This window comes from Oculina patagonica, chromosome 9 (genome assembly GCF_052425735.1).
Source record: "Oculina patagonica isolate OP01 chromosome 9, crgOcupat, whole genome shotgun sequence".
NCBI classification, from domain to species: Eukaryota; Metazoa; Cnidaria; class Anthozoa; order Scleractinia; family Oculinidae; genus Oculina; species Oculina patagonica.
In genome coordinates this window covers 30601735-30625804 of record NC_135766.1, presented here as the reverse complement: position 1 = coordinate 30625804, position 24070 = coordinate 30601735, and the positions used below count along the sequence as shown (strand labels likewise).

Genomic DNA, 24070 nt, shown 5'->3' with positions numbered 1-24070 from the left:
TATTATTTATCTCAAATGAAGTCTGTTTTTATTTTATCCAACTTGAAAATAACAAAATAATAGTTACATCCGCCATGTAAACTGATACCTTTATTTTTTTCTCTAATCGTCTGTTATTTTATTTGAATAAAAATAGTTAAAAATAGATCTCAATTTGTCGAGTTTTCTTCAGTAATCTAGCTGCATAGATAACGTAAAGAATATATAGATTTTTATATTAAAAAAGAGTGTCACTTACTCTTCTTGCACTTGTGGTTGGAAACCATTTCTTTCGCACCTCAAAGTAGAGCAGTACAGCAAACCTCACCAGGATAAAGAAAATGCACAAGTAGGTGGGAACGAACCCCAGTACTAACACATAGAAAAGTTTCTTGGTCTCTCCCTATGGAAAAAAAATAACTAAAATAAAGTTCGACTGGGGTGCTTAACTACCATCGCAAGAAACTGGTTGGGATGACCACTGAATAATGGAAATCTGCAAACGGAAATGGAGCAAATGGAAATCACAAATATGTGGGACAAAGTTGCCCTCACATTTCCAACTCAGAGGCATAATGTACAAAATGCTTGCAAAATAATAAACCCTTACCACATAGGTACTTGCACAGTGAAAATCAATTGCAAGTCTAAAACAAAATCTGAAGAGTAAACAAATTGAGACAAGGCACATCAATAACATAAATGCAACAATATAAAAATCAAACTGCAATACATAATTAAGATCAGATTGTTAAAATTCTGCTAAATCTAATCAGTTTTAGGAAGGGGTGAAAGGATGTAACACAGCAAAGCTTTTTTGTAGAAAGAAAATGAAGCAATTTAGAAAGGAGAGGGGGGGGGGGGTTGGAGGAGGTATCAGCACTCACACATACATTACATTACTTATAACAGTACCATTTTCTCACCTCATTGTAACATAAAGAAAGCCCATAAATGAGCCAAGCAGCTTGTATTCTGTTGTGAGGCAGGCAAAAAATGGGTAGAACAGTATCCCATACACAAGGACTGCTATGATACTCTGAAAAACTAATTCAAATAGAAAAAATATACATTTTGATTCGTTACAGGTACAATTGCATTTTTTTTAAAGTTCTTTTCACCTCACAATTAGATACCCCCTGATAAGGGACTGGTCAACAGTAGAGAGGGGGATGGGCCAGTGCAGAACAGGGGGGGGGGTCATTAGTTTTTGAGCCGTTAAAAAGGGGTCGATCATTTTGTTTTGATCTACAGACAAGGGAGAGAGACAACAATTTATACACTAAGTTAAAACTGTTATAGTTGCAAGAAAATCACCAATAGTATTCATTATTAGTATATTGAATTGATAATATATATTTATTTCAAAGGTAGTTTTGAATGATTTTCTTGCGATTTCAGAAGGCTCAAATATAAAGCGGTTTTCCCGGGGAAGCATGCACCTGGAACCCCCCCACATAGCTTGTGATCATATAACATTGGTTTTGCCTGTCTCTCTCTGTTTAGATTAATTATGGGCTTTCACCATTTAAACTCTTTTCTCAAACACATTTCATTGGAACACTATACAGTGGTTGTAGTTTTTGTTGTCAAATATTATAAATTATTTTTGCAACAATTATTTATGAATGACTATTACATACTCGTCTGTTTCAGTTTTCGCATATGTTTGTGTCTAAATTTTCCTGAGTTTGTAAAACACAAACAGCCTGCCGTAACCAGACTTTTGGATAAGATGAGGCAAGATCGGCAGCCACTGATGGTGCGAGCTGCAAATTTTGAAATTCAGATGCACTTACGCTCACGCTATCTTTAGCATTTTTACAAGGTATCCCTTTTGAAAAGTCAATCTTGTTCAACTGTGGACTATTTTCCTAACTAAACATTTTAAAATCTATTACGGGTAATTTAATAATTTTTGGTGTAAATCTAGACGAGGCAAATGCCTTGTCTTGCCTCTTGCTGTTTATGGCCCTGCACAAATATCTGATAAATGTACATATTAACAAAAGGAGTGAAAAATTCATCATTCATTTATTGGTGTGCTAAAAAGCTGAAGAAGTTGAACAAGTCATGGAATCCCAGTGTCCATAAGGGTGCTGTAGAAGGGGTCGCACTTATAAGCTGATGTCAAAACTAAAACCTCCAACACTTACAGACGATAAACATTACTTTTTCCTTAATACTGTTTTTTTTTTTGTACAAACCCTAGATCAGGGGTGGTCAGTCAGTTTTGAGCCAGAAGGAAGGGGTCAGGGTCACATATTTTGAAGCTGCTACTTTTCCAACAGCTATTTAATTCCTTTAGCCAGTGAATAACAAAGCACTACTACTTAGTTTAACAACTTTACCTACCCTTAACCCAAGCAGGTCCAGGTAAGTGAAATAAACCAGTTCTTTGATTTAGAAACATCATAAGACACGTACTGGCTGTGGCCCCAAAGGTGGCAGCAATGGTAAATCTGTTACTAAAACCACCTAAGAAGTTGATTGGTCTGAACAGGAAAAAAAAGAAAAAAACTCTGACTGACTAATTGACATTGTACTCTTAACTCTGTGTTTAGACCTGTAGTGGTCTATCTGGCTGAAGCTTATGTGGGTTTCCATAGCATAAAGGAGAATTCCCCCCTCCCCTCCCTCCAGCCTGGATAAATTGCTAGCCCATTGCTGGGTTACCCCAAGCATTAAATTCGCCTGAGAACCCTGTAAAACACCTAGGTAGAGAAAGTGCGAGAGTATAAATTGACTTGCTTAAGGACACTCGAACATGGGCCTGAAAGGGTGGGGGGGGGGGGGAGGGGGGTTAAAAGAGGATAATTATGAAAAAAGTACTACTTAATGAATTAAGTAACTTCAATATGTTTCAAAACTTATACACCTACAATAATACACCTTTTTTATAAATGAAATTATTAAAAGGGGTAATGGTTAAGTACCAACCAACCACCGCCCCTCCCTAGAGGAAATTAAGGGGTCATGAATGGTCCCTCAAAATGTCGCAATGCTCGCAAGTGCTCGCAAAATTTTAGTGGGTGCTCGTTTGCTCATGCTCGCAATATTTTACAAGTGCTCGCATGCTCGGTTTTTAGTGAAGGTAGGTTTTTGAAAAGTGCTTGTTGCTCGCAAGGCTAATTTTTGTCAATGCTCGTGCGCGCAAAGAAAAACGCGGTGCTTGCATGCTCGCAAAGACCATTTGATACCCCTAAATTATATTCTGCTTAATAGAGTTATTATTAACTTTTATAACACTGAATTACCAATAGGAAACAAGTAAACAATAGCAACCTACATTAAAAGCCCAGGATGTCCATTGCAATGTTCAAGTTTGAAATTAATGCGGTGCCTCAATGATGCCAGTACCAAAATGATGAGAAGCTATACAAAAAGTAAAATAAATAAACACTGCAGCCATATCAATGTGTGAGCATTTACTGTGAAGTATTATGCGATTACAAGTAAAATCAATTTTTAAAAACTATTATTAGTCTGTGCTCGTCTACAATGCCATACTGATTTGGGCTTACCACACAACACTCCCTGTTATAGTAGGAGGATCGAGGAGCATTGTACGACAAGCTCGAACAATGGCTGTGTAAGAGATTAAGTCAATTCAAATGATACGAAGGATTGAATTTTTGTTATGATGTTCCATAGATGCTGTCAAATCCTTGCATAGTTGAATATCAAGACTTTATATTTGAAATCCTGCTCATGAACCAGTGGCAGATCTACAAGAGGGGTCCAGGGGCTTGGGCCTACCTTATTTTTAGGCCAACTGAGCCCCCCCCCCCCCCCCACCCCCCCCCCCGCCCTAATTTAAGGGTCTGGATGATACTCATTACACGTCACGATCATATTACACATAAGCCATGTGACAGAATAATGCTAAGCTTGCTTCTGAAGTGACCCGAAACCCGAAAATGGCTCAAAAATGTGAAGGATAAGTTTTTATACTGATTGTTGTTTACCCAAAATGCTAAAAAAATGAAAGATTTAGAGAATACTGCAATACCACAATTCAAGATTAACATTACTAAAAACAATGCATAAAATTGATCAATACTGCAATACCGCAAACCCCAGTGTTCCCCTCTAAATATTTTGCCCGGGTGGGGGGGGGGGAGGAGGGTACTCCCATATAAGGGCTATACGTATACGCGGGTATGTGCCACTAAACAGGGTATGCTTTTTGCCTCTCTGACTCTGGAACAGGGTATAAAAATCTCCCCTTTGACTCTGGAACATGGTCGATTTTTCCCCAGCATCCCGGCTGATGAAACAAGATCAAGTTTGGCTATGAAACTCCACTCCTCTCATCGCTTTATCTCCAAGCCACATAAGAAGTCAATTGCAAGTAAGCCAGAGTGAGTGCTTTGTGATGCATACACTAGTGTTTTTACCTATCTACATATATTTCCATTGTGGATATTATCTGGAACAGGGTACTTATTTTGCCATGTTTGTCTGGAACAGGGTAGCTAATTCAGCTTTTTTTCTCTGAAACAGGTCCACGAGTCTCAGAGACTCAGCGGCACACCCCCGTAGTAAATTTTAGGGAGTTCTCTACTCCCCCGATATTTTGCAACTATTAGTCTAGATTATAGAGGGACATGAATTTAAAAGATATGGGGATGCTTATCAAAAAATTTAAATTAAGCCCCTAACAGAGACCATTCTAGGAAATACATTTTTTCATGCCTGCCAGTCGGTCGTGACTGCCACCACAACATAATAATAACTGTACAGCTTTGTTTATTTTTCATATGTAAACCCTCAACAAAATCTCAATGGCTATAAATATTGGCATATTCCGTTCTAAACACCCTTAGAGTAGAAAAACAGCCACTAAGCAAGATGACGAGCATCCCTGACCATTTCTAATGGGAATTCCCTACTAGTTCCTTATATATGTTTTACACTTTTAATAAACTCACAGCTGGAGCAAGGCATCCAAGATCAAACAGTATCTCATCTATTCCTTGGCATCTTTTTTGATTTTTAGAAGAACAAAAAAAAAAGGTTAAAAGAAGGTGGTTATAAGTTCAAAAAACAATCATTATAAAGGGAGGGGAGTGGTGCAAATGGATGAAGGCTGTGTTTAATTTCTCCGGACCCTACCCTCTCATGAAGCACATTTTCTTTGACTGACCCCCTCTTACCCACACACTTCCTTTTAAAAGCAACCCTAATATCCATAAATCTATGTGGCCCGCTTCTTCCCTGCAGAAAAATCATTCATTCCCCCCTCCCCCCAATTTGCACCAGTACCCCCTCCCCCCCCCACCCCCACTCTCTAAACAATGAACAGTCCCTTAGGGCTGGTGAATGAATGGACTTAGCTGGCTAATTAAATAAAGTTCATTCACTCACTCAGCGAGCTTGGGATTGGAAGCAAACTAAACAGAGTAAGGGCCTGTTTACATGATTCCGGAAAGACTTTCATTCCGGAACGAGTTCATTCCATCCCCATACATTTCTCTGTATCTGTTTACATGATACCGAGACGAGAGTCAAGTCATTCCGGAATGAGTTCATTCCGGTTTTCATTCCGGAATGAAAGTTTCATTTCGGAATGACATTTCATTCTGGTATCATGGAAACACAGATTGAATTTCGTTCCGAGATGAAATCGCAACTCATGAAACTGCATACAGACTCCACAGTTTGAATTGAGAGCGAAAAAACGAAAAAGCATTTACTGTTTAGCTCAAAGAAGTAGCTCTATGGTCAAATTACTCGTTAAAATTGCAGATACGGCAATTAATGGGCACAAAAAACATGTTTGCGCGAAACATGCGCCATCTTGTTTTGATCACGCGCGAAAACCGCGCACGTGAAAAATTAATTGCCTTAATGGTTGAACCGGTGGACTCTGTCATGTAAATGCATAACGAACTTCATTCTGGAACGAGTTTCGTGCCGGAATGAAAGTCATTCCGGAATCATGTAAACAGGCCCTAAGTGTATGGAGCGTTTGATGCTACCCAGTGAACATCAACAAAAAATAATAACAAACAAAGTCGCATAAGCAGCTAGGTTCCGTCGGCATTTCGACGGAATCGCCATAACCCTAAATCTTTGAGGCAGGCGTGAGAAATTCACAAATTGGTCTGCAGTCGTGTTTAGGCGTGCATGAGATCAATATCTTCGAACCGTAGGCGTGAATTAGCATATAATATTTTATTTACAGATCGGACTCACTTGGTAGGTTGTTACCCAATATTTGTTGGTGATCTAATTCATCATCGACGACAATAAAATGCAGTAAAAATCTCACGAGCACACGAAACTCCAGCTTCAATTAAATTCAGTTATGGAACGAATGATCGACAAAGTTTTGCAAGTTTGTATAGGTTTGTTAAGGTGGTCTCAGTAGCGATTTAACAGACGGATTCACTTGAATGATGATGGCGTGAAATATTAATTATGGCACATTTAGTACAAAGTAAGCTTATCATGAAACAAAAGAAATTCAATTGAACCACCGATCGATTCTTTGGCTGTTTACGCGGATTAAACGAACACAAGATACAATAAGACAAAAATGAGAGCTACTCACACTGTTGTTCTGTTTCCTGAGTCTTCAGCCATATTTGAAAACTACTTTAGCGACTGCAAGCTACTGCAGCTTTCTTCAAGTCCTGTGTACATTGCTGTGCTTGTACCTGTCAGTTCTCGGAAACTCCGCGCGCAAAGCAGCTCGATTTCTCGGAAAACCGGAAGTGGAAAAGAAAAATTGGAATACTGAAAACGGAACACCGGAACAGCGAAATACTGAAATTCCCAAGTTGTATTGAAAAAAAAAAAAGAAAATCGTTTTTTCTTATTACAGTAGACTTCCTCAAGCGAAAACTCAAAAATTGTAAATTGTTGATTTATAAAAAGTGATAAAAACATTTTCGATGATAATTTTTTCTTCAGGCTGAATAATAACTAAAATGCCTAAAATGGCACGATTAATTCGTAGGCGTAATTGAGTAATTTCATCTAGGAAAAGTTTCAAAATGTAATAGTGTACGTGACGAACTCATTGTAAAAAATCGAAATGTTCTACCACGTTATTTTCATACTGAAACAAAAACAGCTTTCAGCGCGAAGGGTCCGAGCAAAAAAAAACTAATTAACTAAAGAAAGATGTAAAACATCTTGACATTCAGTCTGGCTTTCCGTAGTTTTATAATCCTTATTTGCTTGGGACTGTTCACAGCCCTCTATTTTCGCACTCGATGTTTTTTTTTCGCTCGCTTCACTCGCCCCGCACTTCTATACCCCAACCACCTTTTGTTTCGCGCACGCTTCGCTCCCTGTCTTTTGCATTTAATAAGCAAAATTATAATATAGATAGGAGTCTACGCGCGCTCTGATTGGCTAAAAACCTATGTTTTATCAGAGTATAAAACATAGAAAAATCATGTTTTATTGTTTTTCGTCAGCTTTCCTCGAGTGCTTCGCGCGTCGTTGACTGTTCGTTGGCTATAACCACTCGTATCCAACAAGGGCGAATGGAATAATTGTTTTATTAAATTCCTTTTTAAGTATAAATCCACTGGACATTTCATTTTGATGTAAACGAAGTGAGGCGGGAAAAATTGTGGCGCGGTGTCCACTGCTTGAGTTGAATGAAACTCGCAAGGAAAGCGAGCGAGAGAGTTTTCTTTCGAAGATTTTCTTCGACAATCTCCTAAATCGTCTATTCATGCTGGAACTTGATTGTGACAACAATTAAGGTTTACGGGAATATCCGAAGCAATAGCTTTTCTGGAAATTATACGCCTTGTTCAAGTCGAACGAAGCAAGGGACGGATGTCATCGAGACTACTATATTATGCTGAGACGAAATTGCACTCGGTGCAGTCGGTGAAGTTTATCGAAGTTCAAAAAGACAAGATCAAGATTAAAAGGTAACAAACATACCTGAAATGCTTAGCCTTATTTTACGTCGAACACTGAATGAAATTGTGTCAGTTTTTTTTTACTGGGAATCACGGTAGTTACATTGCTGAGTCTCGCGCATGGTTTGGTGAATACAAATACCGTGATTCCCTGCAGGCGCGCGCTATAGAGGGAATCGGCCATTCAGTCGTGCAGTGTGATTGATTGCTCGAGTAGCCAACATGTCTTTTATCTATACTAGTAGTATCCGGCCCGTTCACGCAAGTTAATTTTTTATTTTATTTTTTTTTCCAAAGAGCGTTTTCTTTATATGTTGGGAAAAAATAAAAAAATCGTCTTGTCTAAGCTTGTTTTTCCTGGATGTTCCTTTCCTTGATAGACACGTCGACTTGCTTCTTCTCGGGCTACATGTGAAAAACGAGAAGAGCGCCGTCATGACAAATTACTTTGTATGGCCGTGTATCACAAGACGTGGGAACTACCAAAATCACGAAATTGACAATCTATATTCAACGCAGTCTAGACTTTCTCATCTATCCCAGTATCCGAACTGGTCTAGCTGTTACATAATATTATTGTTTCATCAAAACATTGGGAAACTATTCCAACAGTTAAAAAAAAAGCCATACACTTATTTTTACAAGCAATGTAAACTATACCTTTTAAATACCCAATCCTACTATTTTGCATTATCTGTATATATTCTGCATATAGCTTACTAGCTGCGATTTATCATCCTTTACACGTTTATTGTTAATATATTTTTGATAATCACTTTGAACTATTTTTCTATTTTTTTCTTGTAATAGATATGCCTTGTCTGTTGTTTGTACGTGTTAATGACCAACAAGAAAGCCCAAGATACTTTGGTGACATAGCACATTTTATTTTGGCTCTTTTTTTGGTATATTTTCTTTTTTCAATTTATGTATTTTCTGTATAAAGTGTAATAATGTAAAATAATAAAAATCTGAATTTTGAGTCAGACCTCTTGCTCGGTCAACAACAACTTTTTTTTTTTTTTTTAACAGAGACTAAAGGAAATGATTGCTTCATAATGTCTGTACCAGCTGTGAAACCTTTCCCTTAACCCTTTAACCCCTAAGAGTGCCAATTGGCACATAGTTTCATAACTTGGTCAATATTTGTCCAATTTATTTTAATTTTTGACAGCACACTTGTCTTCAAAAGATCTGCATGTTGAAAGCTTAAAATCGTACCTCCTCCCTATTTGAAACATGATTGGCCACCCCTATAACTTTTTCAACTTTTTTTGCCTGACACATAAGTGACATGCAACATTACTGAAATTTACCAGTAAACTGAGAGCTGCACAATAAGCTATAGCTTAGGGGTATACCTACTCTATACGTAGATAAACAATTTTTAAAATCTTTTTCTTTTTCGTGATTCTACCATCTTCTTTCAAAACTGTAACTTCCTTCTTATTTGTTTAAGTGTTTTATGAAACTTTCTGATCAAGTACTTTCAAATGGTGTATGGATATCAGGTTTTTTATTTTTAAATTTACGAAAAAAGACCATTCGCCTTAGGGGGGTAAAGGGTTAAAGGGGAAATATCACTGGGATTTTGATTATTTTTCTTCGAAACTGTGCAATTATATCTATATTTGTTTAGAAAATAACCCTAGAACAACACAAGAAAGATATCAACCGAAAATAATAATAAAAGAAAATATTAATGATCGATTTTAGCGTATTTTGGACACAAAAATGCGAGACCTTAAAAAATTCCGCCGAATCTTTCAAGCAATTGTAATTCATTTCGACCCTTTTCAGCCTATGGTCAGAGACATTTGTCGGCAGTTTTAGTACACTAGGTGGTAATCTAAAAAGAGCCTTGACCATTTAAAGGTTTCCGTTAACACTGAAATATTTCTTAGATAGATAGAAACTTTAATTTTGAAATTACACAAAATTCCGTGATTTTTTTTTTTTTAGTAGCAGTTTATTTATTAACAATGACAATACAATACATTACAATACATAGCTTACTTAAGAAATAGCATTATTTAAGTTAAACAGAGGGCATGCAAAAATAAATTAATAAATAAATAAATAACAAAGAAGATAAAGAAAATAGGACAGAGGAAAGGTAACGTGGCTGACTATTTTTTTTTTTTTTTTTGCCTTTTTAAATACTATATTTATTGTTGAGGGTTACAGCTGTATCTGTTTCTTAGATTTATGCTTCTCTATTTGAATTTTGCTTGTAAGGATGGCCATGAAAGCTTCCCAGTAGTACTCTTCTTCTTTTCTAGAGGCAGTGTAAATATAATGTTTTGCGATAATCAAGCAGAGGTTTAAGCCAAGTCGACGAGAGAAGTCATTGGTAACACCGTATATAATGATGTTTTCATCAAGAGTTATTGGCTCAGAGTTGTTCTTTTTTCCGTGATACTTCCCTTTTAAATGAGAGGGCCCGAGTCATTATTTATGTTCACAGTGAAGTACGTCACAACAGACTTGACACGACCCTGCTTGCGATACTTGATGAGATTCGGATTGCGGAGCAGTGTCACAGCCAAAAACCAGCGGTTGATCGCCCTGTTAGACATGCGCGGAAGGCGGAGCTCACGAGTATAAGCTAAACAGGAGAGAAGAATAACAGTTACAATTCAGTCGGGGGAATAAGTGCCAGTTTTGGCAAATCTTCGTTGAAGCACTCGAAGAGTTTCCCAATTATTTTATCCAATCAAAAATTGGCACGATCGAGCGCGTACTCCGCAAGCAATCGCGTTTAAGCCTGGTTTTCACTAGCGACGCAAGCACAAGCGCAAGGATAACAGCTCTTATTTCTCCGTGAAAAAGGCTTTGACTCAAGAAAAGGCACAAGCGCATTGTATTTTGACCCTTGTGCTTGTGCTTGCGGCAAGCAGAAGCACCAGGGTTAAAATTTTTCCTTTTTGCGTGATCGCACTTGTGCTTGCGTCGCTAGTGAAAACCAGGCTTTAAAAATACGCCATGTGGCTTATCAACTTCTGGGACAAAAACCGTGGGTTCAGTCACTTCTCGGAGAAGAAAAGTCGCCATCAACTGCCACTTGATTGTTCCCCCGACTGAATTAATTGTTGTGAACAACGGTCTATTGTAAAACGCGAGAGAACTGGGGCGAGTATATTTTATCGATTGGATTACAAGGTTGGACTTTTCAACTAAACCAACACTCTTATTAACATTGCGAAATTATTCTAAGAATCAAAGATAGTTTATAAAAGAAAAGAAAAAAAATACAAACCAGCAAGATTTCCAGGTGCAGGCTGATAGTATGAGATTGGCAAATCTGCAATTGAGATAACAAAAATCCCCTTTACTACTTTGAAGTTTAATTTTTATATCTTATTAACCACGCGCGAGGGCCGTACTGGGCGAATATTGGCCCGAGGTCTTGACAGTACGGATCGAGCGCAGCGAGGTCCGTACAAAAAAGACCGAGGGCCAATAATCGCCCAGTACAGTCCCGAGCAACGGTTAATAAGAGATTTATTACACGACTGGAAACTTTGTGTAGTGAGAATTGCTACCCGGTAGATGTCGTGGAAAACAATGTGCGGCAAAACTTTTACGCGCGCTAAAGGAGTTATAATTATTTCTGTGTTTAAGGTCATCATTTCATTTTTAAAGCAATAAAAACTCCTAAAAATTCTTGCAAAAAAAGTTAATACTTAAGCGAAAGAGGCGTTGAAAACATTAACACTCACTTTGACTTCCCTTTTTTCACTTGTTTATAAAAAAAGTATGAGTATCATAAAATTATTAAATAATAATGAGTATTATATTTATAAAATAAAATTTTGTTATGAACATGAATTGTTCAACAATGACACGAGCATGGGACGAAAAAATTCGTGTCACCGACGACGGGAATTGAACCAATGGCCTCCCAGATTGGTTCTTTTCCCGTCGGGGACTGAGATTTTTCTTTGTCCTATGCTCGTGTCATTGCTGAACAATTTATCTTTATTACTTATCACCGAGCTTAAAATTTACCACGCGCTGTGAAATTTGTAATTCTTAACCTTAAACTATTATTTTTTTATTGGACATCTGTTAACAACAGCATAATGCTCATAGATTTTTTACTTTCTACAGTCGAACCACGATATAACGATGAATATTCTATGTCCCGGAAAAAGTTACAGTAAAATGCATGTGACGGAAGTTCGATACAACGATTTTTGATACAACGATATTCCCGATATAACGATGAGAATTTAGCGGACCGCACGTAAAATCCTCCCGATATAACGATATTATCAGTATACCGTCACATTTTATTTGCAAACCATCGAATTTAATGCAATAACATTACGGTAATCGAGAAATCTCTAACGTTTCTAAAAACAGCTTTGTACGATGATATACGAAAATTATACTGTGTTCTAAGCCTTCTTATCAAAATTATTCTCTTTATCCTCCTCTAACAGTCATTAAAGTAAAAGTACTTGTTAGGTCTCAGTCTAGTAGTCATTAAAGTAAAAGTACTTGTTAGGTTTACCCCGATATAACGATATTTTCGGTTATTTTACGGCCATATCGTTATATCGGGAGTTTCTATATAACGATTCTTCGGTATAACGATGTTATTTTACTGTTCCCTTGGCATATCGTTATATCGGGGTTCCACTGTAGTACAAATAAAAATATCATCATCATCATTATAACCTGCTCATTCTTGTGGAATTTTGTCTAATTTTATCAGACGATTTCATCAGATTTTATGTGGTATACTGATTTAACTCAGTTTCAGCAAGATGTAGACTGCATTTATTACTTCCTACAAACAAGCTTATTTACCACTTTTTCCAAACCCGTCATGTTCAGAATAAAATTATACGTTACTTACCATCGTCGAGTGATTCCTCAAAACGTCGATCTTTGTTTCTGTTGCTGAGCAGCTGGCAGAACATGAGCAATAATGGATGACTGTGAGCCACTAGCACGTGGATAAAGCCGAGATATGCTACAAAGGCTGGGAAACCGATTGGAAATAGAAAAAAATGTGAGTAATAATACATTAGAACCCCGGTAACTCGAACTCGAATAACTCGAACAACCCCGCTAACTCGAACTAACTTCCATTTCCCTTGGATTTGACCCCACTTTTCAGTCATTTTTACTCGGTTAACTCGAACTCGGATAACTCGAAAACCCCGCTAACTCGAACTTAATTTCGTTTCCCTTGAACAAAATTTGGGTCAAATTAACCCCGATAACTCGAATTCCAATTCTTGTAACTTGCCACGGTTGCCCATGATTAGAGCAACGTAAATATCACGTATTTGACAGCCATTTTCCACCCTTATCATAAGAAAGTAACCTTGGTCGTGTTAGAGTTTCTGTTGAGCTAAGTTCAATTTGCACTGTACTGTAAACTGAAGTGCTGAAAAATCTGTAAACTATCAATTATTAACTTGCAAATTAAATATTCAATCGACCCCGTTAACTCGAAACCCCGCTTCGTTTCCCTTCAGAGTTCGAGTTACCGGGGTTCTACTGTAGTTTACAACTATTCAGTTTGCGGCTCGTTGAATATCCACCACTGCATGGCCATCGACACTGAGGTGAATAGTTGTTTAAGTATATACTAAAACAATGAGATAATATAACATAAAAAGAATTACTTTTAACTCATTAATTCGTTTCAACGATTTCAGTTTTCGCACCCGATCGAGTTGCTCGGAGGTGAATAGCAAAAGATTTTCCATGTTTGAGTGCTCAATCAGCGCGCACCAACAACGCTATCCACTGTTTTAGGGTTTTTAGTATATACTAAAAGATTATTAAATTACTGTTATCAACTAAGCTCAACTATAAATGAAATTGTATTCAACTATGAACGAAATGGAGTTGCCTAATAAATAATTTTTGGATACTTTGCGGGCTCGGCGTAGCCACGAACTTGAGCAATGATATCTCAAACACCTATTAGTTACTTTACTTTTCATTTCATTTTCTACTTTTTGTTGAGCATTTTTTTAAGAAACCGCTCACAATACAAGCTTGGGCACGCCGGAGGAGCCTTAGCCTGCCCGACCTTGTACTCGGGCACTGAAGGGTACTTGGGTACATTGGATCCCATTGCCTGAACACGGCACTATTTTTCTTGTTCGGCGGTGACCGGGTACTAGTGCCCAGTCACCAAGTGTGAACGTGGCCTTAGATCTACTTACATTTCAGTGCTGCACGCCCTATCTTGCCTCAAGACAAAGTTTTTGGTTAAACTTTTACCACTTTTGAAACCTCTTTCTGATGGCTTTCGTTTGAACTGTCTAATTAAATTTCAAGTACTGGGAGGGGGGAGGGACAGGAGGTTAAATCTCCCTTTTCCCTATTTTTTGCACCAATTTCTCCCTCCTCCCTACTTTTTGAGCTAAAATTTATCCCTCCTCCCTATTTTTTAGCCAACATTTCTCCTTCCTCCCTATTTTTTAGCCAAAATTTCTCCCTCCTCCATATTTTTTAGCCAAAATTTTTCCCTCCTCCCTATTTTTGTGGCCATTTCTCCCTCCTCCCTATTCTGTACCTTCTCCCTCTACTGGGAGGCAGAGTCGTCAAGTTCCACGTTCGCTCTACGACAACTGCCTGCATAGCCTCTGTCACTTGTTTTACTTTGATTGGCAGGAGGAAGGAGGGCACGAAATCAAAACATTGTAGTAGTAATGGATGTCTTAAGCTTATCGATCATTAAAACCCGCCAAGATGGTGTCACGTATGTCTATCAATACTTTATACCATGCCATAGAAAATACAGCCAATCAGAATACAAAAGAGCCTTTTTATATTCGACAGATCAACTCAATCTTCCCATTGTGCACTGCGACTGCATTGTGCCAACGAAATGTAGTGAGCGTATTTTCTGTGAAATGGTATAAATTAGTTACAGAGCACTTTGTGGTGGTATACCATGGAATATCCCACTTGTCATTTGTATTTTCTTCGCATACAGTAGAAAAATACAAGTGACTCGTGATATATCCCATGTTATTAAAAAACTAGCATTGGTATATTGCAATTCCTGCGTTTTGATTGGTTAACAGGCAATGGTATATGAGCTCATATACCATTGAGCACAAATACGGTAGCCAAAACGCGTCAACGAAAACTGCTGGGGAGCTCAAATATTACAATTCTTTGGGCGTTTTAAATAAAACAATTATTACACTCGCGGTTGTTGGTTATGAGATCGTTTGCTATCTACCATCTCATATCCAACGCGCGCTCGTGGAATAATTGTTAAGTATGCCACTCGAAAGCGTTGTATAACTAGTATATAAAGTTTTTATTTTAAGTTTCACATGTTATTAACTTTACATACCTGGGTCCCAACTTTGGAATCCTTGCATAAGTGACGTTCGGTCGATGCGAGACAAAAATAAAACACCTAACAACATTCCTTTGAAGATGCGCGCAACACTGGAGAACACACCAAGTAGAATGTTGTAGAAAAAGAAGAAGTACGCCATGATAGAGAAAAGTCGTCTGTGTAAAGAGAAAGTAAAACTGTCGGGAATGAGGAAGAAATTATGCAAGCAGCCTTAAGCCTGGTTTTCATTAGCAACGCAAGCACAAGCGCAAGGATAACAGGTCTTATTTCACCGTAAAACCGGCTTCAACGCAAGCAAAAGCACAAGCGCATTGCATTTTGATGCTTGTGCTAGTGCTTGCGGCAAGTACAAGCACAAGGGTCAAAATTTGTTCTTTTTGCGCGATTGCGCTTGTGATTGCGTCGCTAGTGAAAACCAGGCTTTAATGAATGAATGAATGAATGAACGAACGAACGAACGAATGAATGAATGAATAAATGAATAAATGAATGAATGAATATAGTAATAGTAATAGTATATCTTTATTGCGCCTTACTCTCCAAAGGGAGGTATTGGTCTGTTTTAACATTTACTAATACATTTAAGAAATAACAAAAATTTGATTCTTATACAATTCATAATGTCAATATATGTAAAAATTAAATAAATTATAATGTTCATTGTGCTTGTAAGTTAAGAAGCTCTTTCCTTTTTTGAAACATTGAATGTATATATTTACCTACTACTTTTGATGTATGTTCATTGTCAGCTCTAAGTAGGTACTTAATCCTCTCGTTCTCACTTAAATATATGTACCTTACATCAACCTTAGAAATGTGAGAACATAATTCATGTCTTATGGTTGTAAATCCCTGGCAACACATCAAAAAATGCTTTTCGTCTTCTACGCAATTTTGTTTACATACCAAGCATGTTCTTTGCTCTACTGGGATTGATGCTCCTTTATTTTCATACTTTCCAGTCTGTATTCGTAATGTATGACATCCTAATCTAAGCTTTGTCAGGCTTATTCTGTGCGCTGGGTTTTTAACTGTTGTTAGGTAATTCTCAAATTCATAGCTCTTTTTAACTTCCTTGTGTGTAAATTTTTCTCTTGAAGTTGACGATGAACTATTCTGGGTGCCCAGCCAGTTTTGTAAATACTTATTTCTGAGGGTTTTCCTCATGGTTAATCGACCGTTCTTGATGTGTTGCCGGGTTATCGGTTCTGTTTCTTGATGCATTTCTTCGTTAGTTGCAACATCAAAAAATGTTGTAGATGTTGTTGCATATTGAAATGCCTCACTTAACAAAACGTTATTACAACAATACTTCAGTCTTTGCCAATAGCTGAAGATTGACGTTTTTATGTCAATGATTAAAGGATAACGCCCAAGTTCTGCCCTGCAAGCAATGTTTTCTGTATACCATGGGACGTTTAACGTTTGTTTACAGAACTTGATGTGGACTTGTTCAATTGTGCTTTTATCGAAGTGCGTTTTATATGACAATAGTTCTGGTCCCCAAATTTCGCACGCATAAAGTAACACGGGCTTAACAAGGGCATTGAAAAGTTTGTTCTTAATCGCAATAGCTGCTGAATCCGTGTTAGAAAAGGATCGTTTAATTATCGAGAGGGCCTTAGTGGCTTTTTTGCTGAGAATTTCCCTTGCATAAGTGTAACGACCGGATGAGGTCATTTCTATACCTAAATATGTTTGTTTGTCGACAATTTGCAAAGATTCATTGTCGTATTTAAAATTTATATTATTTTTGTTTTGTCCGTTACCGCTGAATATGATTATGTTCGACTTTTTGGTATTAACTTTGAGCTTCCATTGCTGAGCGTGTCTATGAATTACATTAAGCGATTGTTGCAACCCTTCGGGAGAAGGACTGATTATTAACAAATCATCTGCATACATTAAGCAGTTTATAGTTCGATTTCCTAACATCACACCTGGAGATTTGCTCTGTTTAAGATATTGCGGTAGATCATTCATAAATAAAGAAAATAAAACTGGACTTAGACCATCACCTTGCCTTATCCCTTTGTTACATGAAAATAGTTCAGTAAGTGCGTTTTGGTTAATTTTAACACAACTCCTAATAGACGAATACATGGATTTAATAACATTCAAGAATTTCCCTTGTATTCCGTATGTTTGTAATTTATGTATCATTCCAGATTGCCATACACTATCGAAAGTTTTTTCGTAGTCAATAAAACCAACGTAAAGCTTCTTGTGTTGTTTGGTGTATTTATGGAGTAATTGCTGGAAAATAAATAAACTGTCAGTAGTTCTGGAGTTTGGTCTAAATCCAAACTGTTCAGGATTTAGAACATCATGTTGTTCGATGAATTTATTCAATCTGTTTTGCAAAATTGATGTGAACAGTTTTCCTAAGCAGCTAGTTAAAGTGATTCCTCTGTAATTTGCTGGAGATTTCTTATCACCTTTTTGTTTGTATATTGGTTTTATGACACCTATGTTCCATTCAGTTGGAAAGGTTCCGTTCTCAATTATGTCGTTAAATATTCTCTCTAGAGAAGGCATAAGGTAATAACGCCCGTGTTTGATCATTTCATTTAAGATAGCATCCGTACCGGATGCCTTTTTATTCTTGAGTTTAGATATTTGATCATGAATTTCTTTTGCAGTGATAGGCGCATCTAAAATTTCATCTGTCTTAGTTGTTGTTTGGTCAGGATTGTTTGGAGATGTAACGTTCTCGCTGTGCGATTCTTGAGCTTTGTCATACAAAAGGTTTTGAAAGTGTTTTATCCAGTCTTCTGACGAGATATCAGAACTTTCCTCGACTGGCTCATTCTTTCGGATTTTGTTTATAAGTTTCCAGAAGTCGCCGCTTTGGTTGGAATTTAAGGCGTTTATTTCATTTAGAAGTTGATTTTTATATCTTTTATGCATCTGTTTTACTAGCTTTTTATATTTCTTTTTGACTGCAAAGTACTCTTGCCGCAGTGATTGAGGAGCTGTGGGATTAATTTCCTTTACAAGTTTCTGCAGCTTTTTCTTTAGTTGTCTGCAGGTATTGTCATACCATGGTTTGTGTTTCTTGGTATGTTTACGCGTTTTACGTGATGGTACAAGACTACGTTTGGCAACTGATTTGAGTATCTGATCTATTGAACTGTGGTGTGCTGTATTGAAGGATTGGAGTTTGTCTTGAATATTAATTCTCGATAGTGCACTAATAAATTTGTCTTTGGATTCTAACTTCCAAAGAAACTTGGTAAAACTGTTCTGTGGAGACGTTTCTTTTCTTTGAGAATTTTTTGATGCGTTGTTTATAATATCGCGATTACGGGAAGCTAATTTGAGAGTAATTGGACAGTGATCAGAATAAGGTGTTAAAGCTTGTACTTGAAATCCTAGTACTGTGTCTTGAAGATCTTCACTGACTATTCCGTAATCAACAGTGCTTGCTCCGTTGGTCTGATATGATGTTAGCTTGCCGTCTAGATCTCCTGTAACTCTACCGTTCAATATTCTCAATTTATTTCCTATACATAATCGTAATATTTCGCCTCCCAATTTGTTTACGGTATAATCTCCATTGTTTCGTTTGGGCCAATTTTTATCAAGATTATATGTGTCAGCAGTTGCTAGGAAATCGTGACAATCGTTTTCAATGAAGTCATTTAAAGTTCCGGTCCTAGCATTGAGATCGCCAAGCAATATAATTTTGCCCTGTTTCGAATACTTGTGTATTTCGTGTTCTAAAATGCTTAGTACGTCCTCCCCTGCTTTGCGCTGAGACTGAAGTGGAGGTAAATAAACCGCCGCTAGATAAATGTCAGAATTTATGGCAAAAAGTTGTCGTTTTAGGTGACACCAAATTATGTTTGGAGAGGCACTTTTGATATGGGAGACGTAGTCTAAATGTTTATTCTTTATCAAGAGAGATACTCCCGCTTGACCTCGTTTACTTTTCGAGTTCCGCACGGTCGAATGTACTATGTAATCTTGAAATGTTAATGACTCATCTTTTGCCCATGTTTCTTGTAAGCATATAATATCAAATTTTGAGATATTAGATTTAATGGATTTGATATTTAATTTTGTGTTCGAAATGGTTTGATTGGTTGGTTTTAGCCTGGTTTTGAGTCCTTGGATGTTCCATGAAATTATACTAAAAATATTACTTTGATTTAACCATAATGAGTTCATTTTGAGAGTACGATCAACAAATTAAATTAAATACCCTGAAATAACAGAATATTATTACTGATATAGGTAATATGTAATAAAACTAAATATGTGTCAGAAAAGTATCTAGCTGGTTGTTTTTAAAGGTCATGATAAGGCTTACAGCTTCCGGTTGCCAAGGCTTGTGAGCAGTAGGTTGATTAAGGTGTTAAGCTTTGTTTTAATTTCATCAGTGGAGTTATCGCGAATGTTGTTTGTGCCTAAATGGTAGATGACACGTTTGACAGCTTCATTTGGCATGGGCTCGTTGTTGATGTATGCAATGGCTGAATCTAGTGTTGCGCCACTTAGAGATCTGATGCCCATTGCTAGCCTTCTTCCATCCAGGCCTCTAGTGTTGGAATCACCAAAGATGATAGTGTCTCCAACAGGCTTGACTTCTCTAAAAATTTTCTTCATTTGCTCATTTTGGCCTGTAGCTTGAATATTTGCATCTACTTGAGGTTGCTGCGAAGACTGCAATTTCCGGTCGTCTGGGTTTTGATTATGGCTTCGAGTTACAAGCTCGCCATCAAATAAACTTTCTTGTATGACATTCGTTTCTTTTTCAATGTCCTCGACACGTTTCAAGAAAGCTTCATTTTTCTTTAGTAGCATGCTATTGTTGTGGCGAAGTTCGTCATTTTCGTTCTTGATTTTTTCGAAGCTTTCTTCCGATTCGCGGACACGTGCGTACAATTGTTGTATCTGTTCTGTCATCTTGTTTTGAAACTCCCGATGCTGATTTTCATGGTGTTGCAATCGACCTTCCAACGATTCACGCAGTGTTTGTTCTTTTTTAATGATCTCTTGATATCTCTCAACTTCGTTCTTGGATTGGTTTAGTTCCGCTGTTAGAGACTGCATACGGTCGTTAACGTAATCAAATTCTTGAAGCTTTAGTGTCATGTTGTGCAATGTCTCCTTGATGGTAATATTTTCGGCAATAACCTTTTCTATTGAAGTCTTCAAGGTTTCAATGACTCTGTGGTCATGATGACCAGGTGGAGTGCTTGGGAGACTTCGTCGTCGACTTGTTTGGGGAGACAGTTGCTGTGGGTGAAGTTCTGGGACGGTGGAGTTGTCACCTTTGACATCTTCATCAGAGCCGTTTGAAGCATTTAACTCTGCCAAAAGGTCATCTATTGTCTCGTGTGAGTCGCCAGGACCTTCGGTTTGCCTTGCCTCCTCTACGTTCGCCTTTATGCATGGAAAAACTTCTCGACACCATTTACCGCAATGGTTTCCTTGGATTAAGATGCGATATGTGGTCAAATAAAAGGAGATTGTTAAATTTCCTATCTTCTCTGGCTTCTTGTTCGCAGCGCCACGTGCAGTGTCTGTATGTTCCTGTATTTGCGCCATCGCCTTGGCTTGATAATCGCATTTGCTCCATTCTATATCGAGAGCAAGTTTGTTATAGTGCTCGTTAATACATTTCATCCACAATGGTACGCCGTCCTTGTCGGTCATGTACGCTGCCGTCCTGTCGCCATCATTGTAAATGTTGAAATCGATTTCCTCAAACAAAGCTGTTTTTGATTGCTTTCCGCCTGGCATTTTATCGATACAAAGATGTTAAATTGTAGAGCAATACAAAGATGTTAAATTGTAAAGCTTGTATCGCCTTTTACATGTTAATTTCACTCGTGATGTCTGCGACGGATTGCTTCAACCGCCGCCATGAATGTATTAATTCATGAATGAATGAATGAATGAATGAATGAATAAATGAATGAAAGAAAAACTCTATTAGAGTGTCAAAACCACAAAGCTAGGGAAGAATAAATTACTAATTTGATCACACGTGATTAAAAAAATACAAAAAAGTGACAATTGACAATATTACAAACTGTGTAAAATATCAATAGTAATATAAAATTATAATACTAAACATACCAATTTAAAAATAGTTGCCCTAAATCGAATTATAATCGCTAAAAAGTTGATTTAAAAAAATGATAAAATACTAGATAAAAATTTAAGATGAGCAGAGGGAACAGCCCTTGCAGCCATCGTCAACTAGTAAACTGAAATCACATTTACGTATTTTATGTTTAAAAATATTTAGTCTTGAAAGTATCGATAATGATTTTCTACTCCAACATCAAGAAAAACAGATCATTTTTACTCAATTCAGACGATTCGCACTAAGCCACGTAAATTTAAATCACACCGTAACACAAATATACTTATTAACCCTATCCAGACCGGGGGGGGGGGTGGGGGGCGGAAAGTGCCCGCGCCGACTTTGAACGCTTATAACTTTTTTAATATTCAACCAAACGCTGCCAAACTTTGAGACTTTATCTAAAATTTATCTGGGAATAATTTGGTAGGGTAGGTTGTTGTGTCAGGAACTTGACGTCACCATGGCAACGGCATTTTGACAGGCATGTTTTCCCAAATTTGTAATTTTCTTGTTTCTATTAATGAAAAATAACTTTAAAGCAATTAATTTCATCTGTTTACGGGTTTTAAGCACATTTTTATTGGTTTTGAGTATTTTCCAGTAATTTTGGGTGGTTTTCTGACGTTTTGAAAAAATTCGAAATCCAAGATGGCGGATCCAAGATGGCGGCTGTTTTGACAATATGATGTCATTGTCACGTGATGTGACGTCATCATCCCACGTGACATATAGCAAAAGATAGATTTTGGGACATACTATATATCCTGTAAGTTTCATTGTGATTGCTTAAATATTCTGGAAGTTACAGAGGGGGGCGGAATCCGCCCCCCCCCCCCCCCGGTCTGAAAAGACCAAAAAAAGCCCGGTCTGAATAGGGTTAAACTAGTAGAAATCAGAGATCAGGGAAGTGCGTTCGACCTATAGGTAAAATAGACCCAAGGAAGGCAGGCATTGGCAAAAAAAAAAAAAACGGTATGGTCGGCCTACTAGTAGTATGCCTTATACCAAAGTTAGTTAATGTGCATATACCTCACTAAATGCGAGGAGGTTAAGTGTGAGAAAGATTATGCGACGAGCCAAAAGAACATAGAATGAATGTAATATTATGTACACAAAAATAATTATTTATTTCACTTGACTTGTTATCGTTTGGCACTAAACGAGATTTAAACTTCCACAAACTTGTGGAAGTACTTAAAAATACAGACATAATTTACACAGTAATCCACTACACGCATGTAATGTACAACGATTTCCCCTTCAAAACGTCTAGTGTTTCTAGGAAAAACGATATATCACAAATTCAAAGAAGTGATAAAACAATTTTTATCACCCACTCTCGATGCATGTAATTCTAATAATTCAATTGCAGTTTTGTGCAACGTATAGCCGATTGTAAATAGTGTAAGTTTCGTTTTTAATTTACTAATTTTTATTTTTAATTTTTATTTTATTTTATAAAGATTGTAAATAAGTTTTATTTTTGTATCTATTGTAATGTTTGTAATGCACATTTGATTATTTTATAGAAAATGCACAATATAAATATTAAATATTATTATTATTAATATTATTATTATTATTATAATTATTTCTATAGCTGCGAAAGAGAGCTTAGCAAGCTAGACAAACTGACTTACTTGTTATCCACATTTATGGCAATGTTTGGAAAATTTCTGTCGCGAAAGACAAAGCGCTGAAGGAACATCTGGAACAACCTGAGGAAAAGCGCCATGCCGATTGTCGGTTTAAAAAAGCAATGAAGTTACCGAAATCTTAGTATGGAAATATTTGTGTATACATAAAAAAAAAAACGAATTTGCCTCCCTTTCTGTTTTTTTTTTTTTTTTCAGGAAGTAGCGTAAGGGGGGGATCTGGAGGGGGGGGTTTGCATGGGTTGCGCGCCCCCTCTGAGATGACCTGCGGCTTTCTAATACAACTGTTATTCTGCAGAAAACTACGTCAACAGTCAATCACGCTATTTCTTAGTGGTGCAACCCCCTCTAAAGAACAATACTGGATTAGGCTCTTACCGATAGTGCTAGCACTTTTTTTTGGCATTATTTGGCTTCGCGAGCATTTTTTTTTTTACATTTTATCCCAAAAAGCACTGCTAGCATTATTTTGGATTTTCGACTGACTATTTGTATAATTTTGTGTTAATGTATTATTAATGTCTCTCAAAATATTGCCTGTTTAATATTTTTACATTCCCGACGAGAAAAAAAAATGCAGGTTTCTCCCAGATCTGTTGTTGAAAAACAATAATTATTTTTTTCAGCCAAATTCGCATTCCGTCAAAAAAAATACCGACATAGCAGTAAATAAAACTCTAAAATAAAAATTCACTTTGTTATACGGGCGCCTTAATTAGTAGCTTTTAAAGAACCCGTTTATATTAATTTCGTAAATGTGACAAACTTGTCTTTTATAACTCACAGATGAGTTGATGAGAAAACATCACCTGTGCAGAAAGGTAAACTAAGGGAAAGCGGAAGACGAAACTGTCAGTAAACTTGACATAAACATCCGTTGTTTAAGCCACAACTAAACTAGTGCAAGAAGTGATAAACTAACTCAAGAAAATTAAAGAGAACTCTTGAGTTTTTAATTAGTAACATTCATTATCGCATTTGTTGTTTTCTTAAGTCACAAATCTCCTTTCTATCACTACATGTATGTCAGAATGAAAATAAGAAAATAGTTTTTCTTTTCTGAAACAAAGTATGCTCAATTGCAACCCCACTG

At 37.1% G+C, this 24070-nt stretch overlaps 2 protein-coding genes across 8 annotated transcripts in view; both read right to left on the bottom strand.

The window, feature by feature from the left end:
- LOC144664677 (stimulated by retinoic acid gene 6 protein-like) overlaps positions 1-6645 on the bottom strand; it is a 36541-nt gene extending 29896 nt beyond the window's left edge. For all 6 annotated transcript variants that reach the window (XM_078525861.1, XM_078525863.1, XM_078525864.1 and 3 more), the window contains exons 1-7: positions 6539-6645; positions 4914-4965; positions 3269-3354; positions 2335-2474; positions 906-1026; positions 590-638; positions 239-382 (exon numbers count right to left, since the gene is read on the bottom strand). In XM_078525861.1, coding sequence (XP_078381987.1) covers positions 239-382; positions 590-638; positions 906-1026; positions 2335-2474; positions 3269-3354; positions 4914-4965; positions 6539-6570 — 624 coding nt within the window. In that variant the 5' untranslated portion in view covers positions 6571-6645. The remainder of the gene's footprint in view (positions 1-238; positions 383-589; positions 639-905; positions 1027-2334; positions 2475-3268; positions 3355-4913; positions 4966-6538) is intronic.
- A 2816-nt stretch (positions 6646-9461) lies between these two features.
- LOC144664817 (stimulated by retinoic acid gene 6 protein-like) lies at positions 9462-23318 on the bottom strand. 2 transcript variants are annotated; one of them, XM_078526039.1, is made up of 5 exons: positions 22963-23318; positions 15211-15374; positions 12739-12864; positions 11131-11175; positions 9462-10479 (listed from the first exon to the last, which is right to left on the bottom strand). In XM_078526039.1, exons 1-5 carry the CDS (start codon positions 23055-23057, stop codon positions 10301-10303), a joined length of 609 nt encoding a protein of 202 aa, XP_078382165.1. In that variant the 5' UTR covers positions 23058-23318; the 3' UTR covers positions 9462-10300. The 2 variants fall into 2 exon arrangements, with proteins under 2 accessions (XP_078382165.1, XP_078382166.1); XM_078526040.1 differs by having other exon boundaries at positions 9462-10149.
- Between the last annotated feature and the right edge of the window lie 752 nt (positions 23319-24070).

Excerpts from the sequence above, each read along its gene's own strand:
- LOC144664817 (XM_078526039.1), bottom strand. The coding sequence starts at position 23,057 with ATGGCGCTTTTCCTCAGGTTGTTCCAGATGTTCCTTCAGCGCTTTGTC. Across the intron at positions 12,865-15,210 it reads ATTCCAAAGTTGGGACCCAG|CCTTTGTAGCATATCTCGGC; the intron begins GTATGTAAAGTT and ends TCGGTTTCCCAG. Across the intron at positions 10,480-11,130 it reads TGCACCTGGAAATCTTGCTG|CTTATACTCGTGAGCTCCGC; the intron begins GTTTGTATTTTT and ends TCTCCTGTTTAG.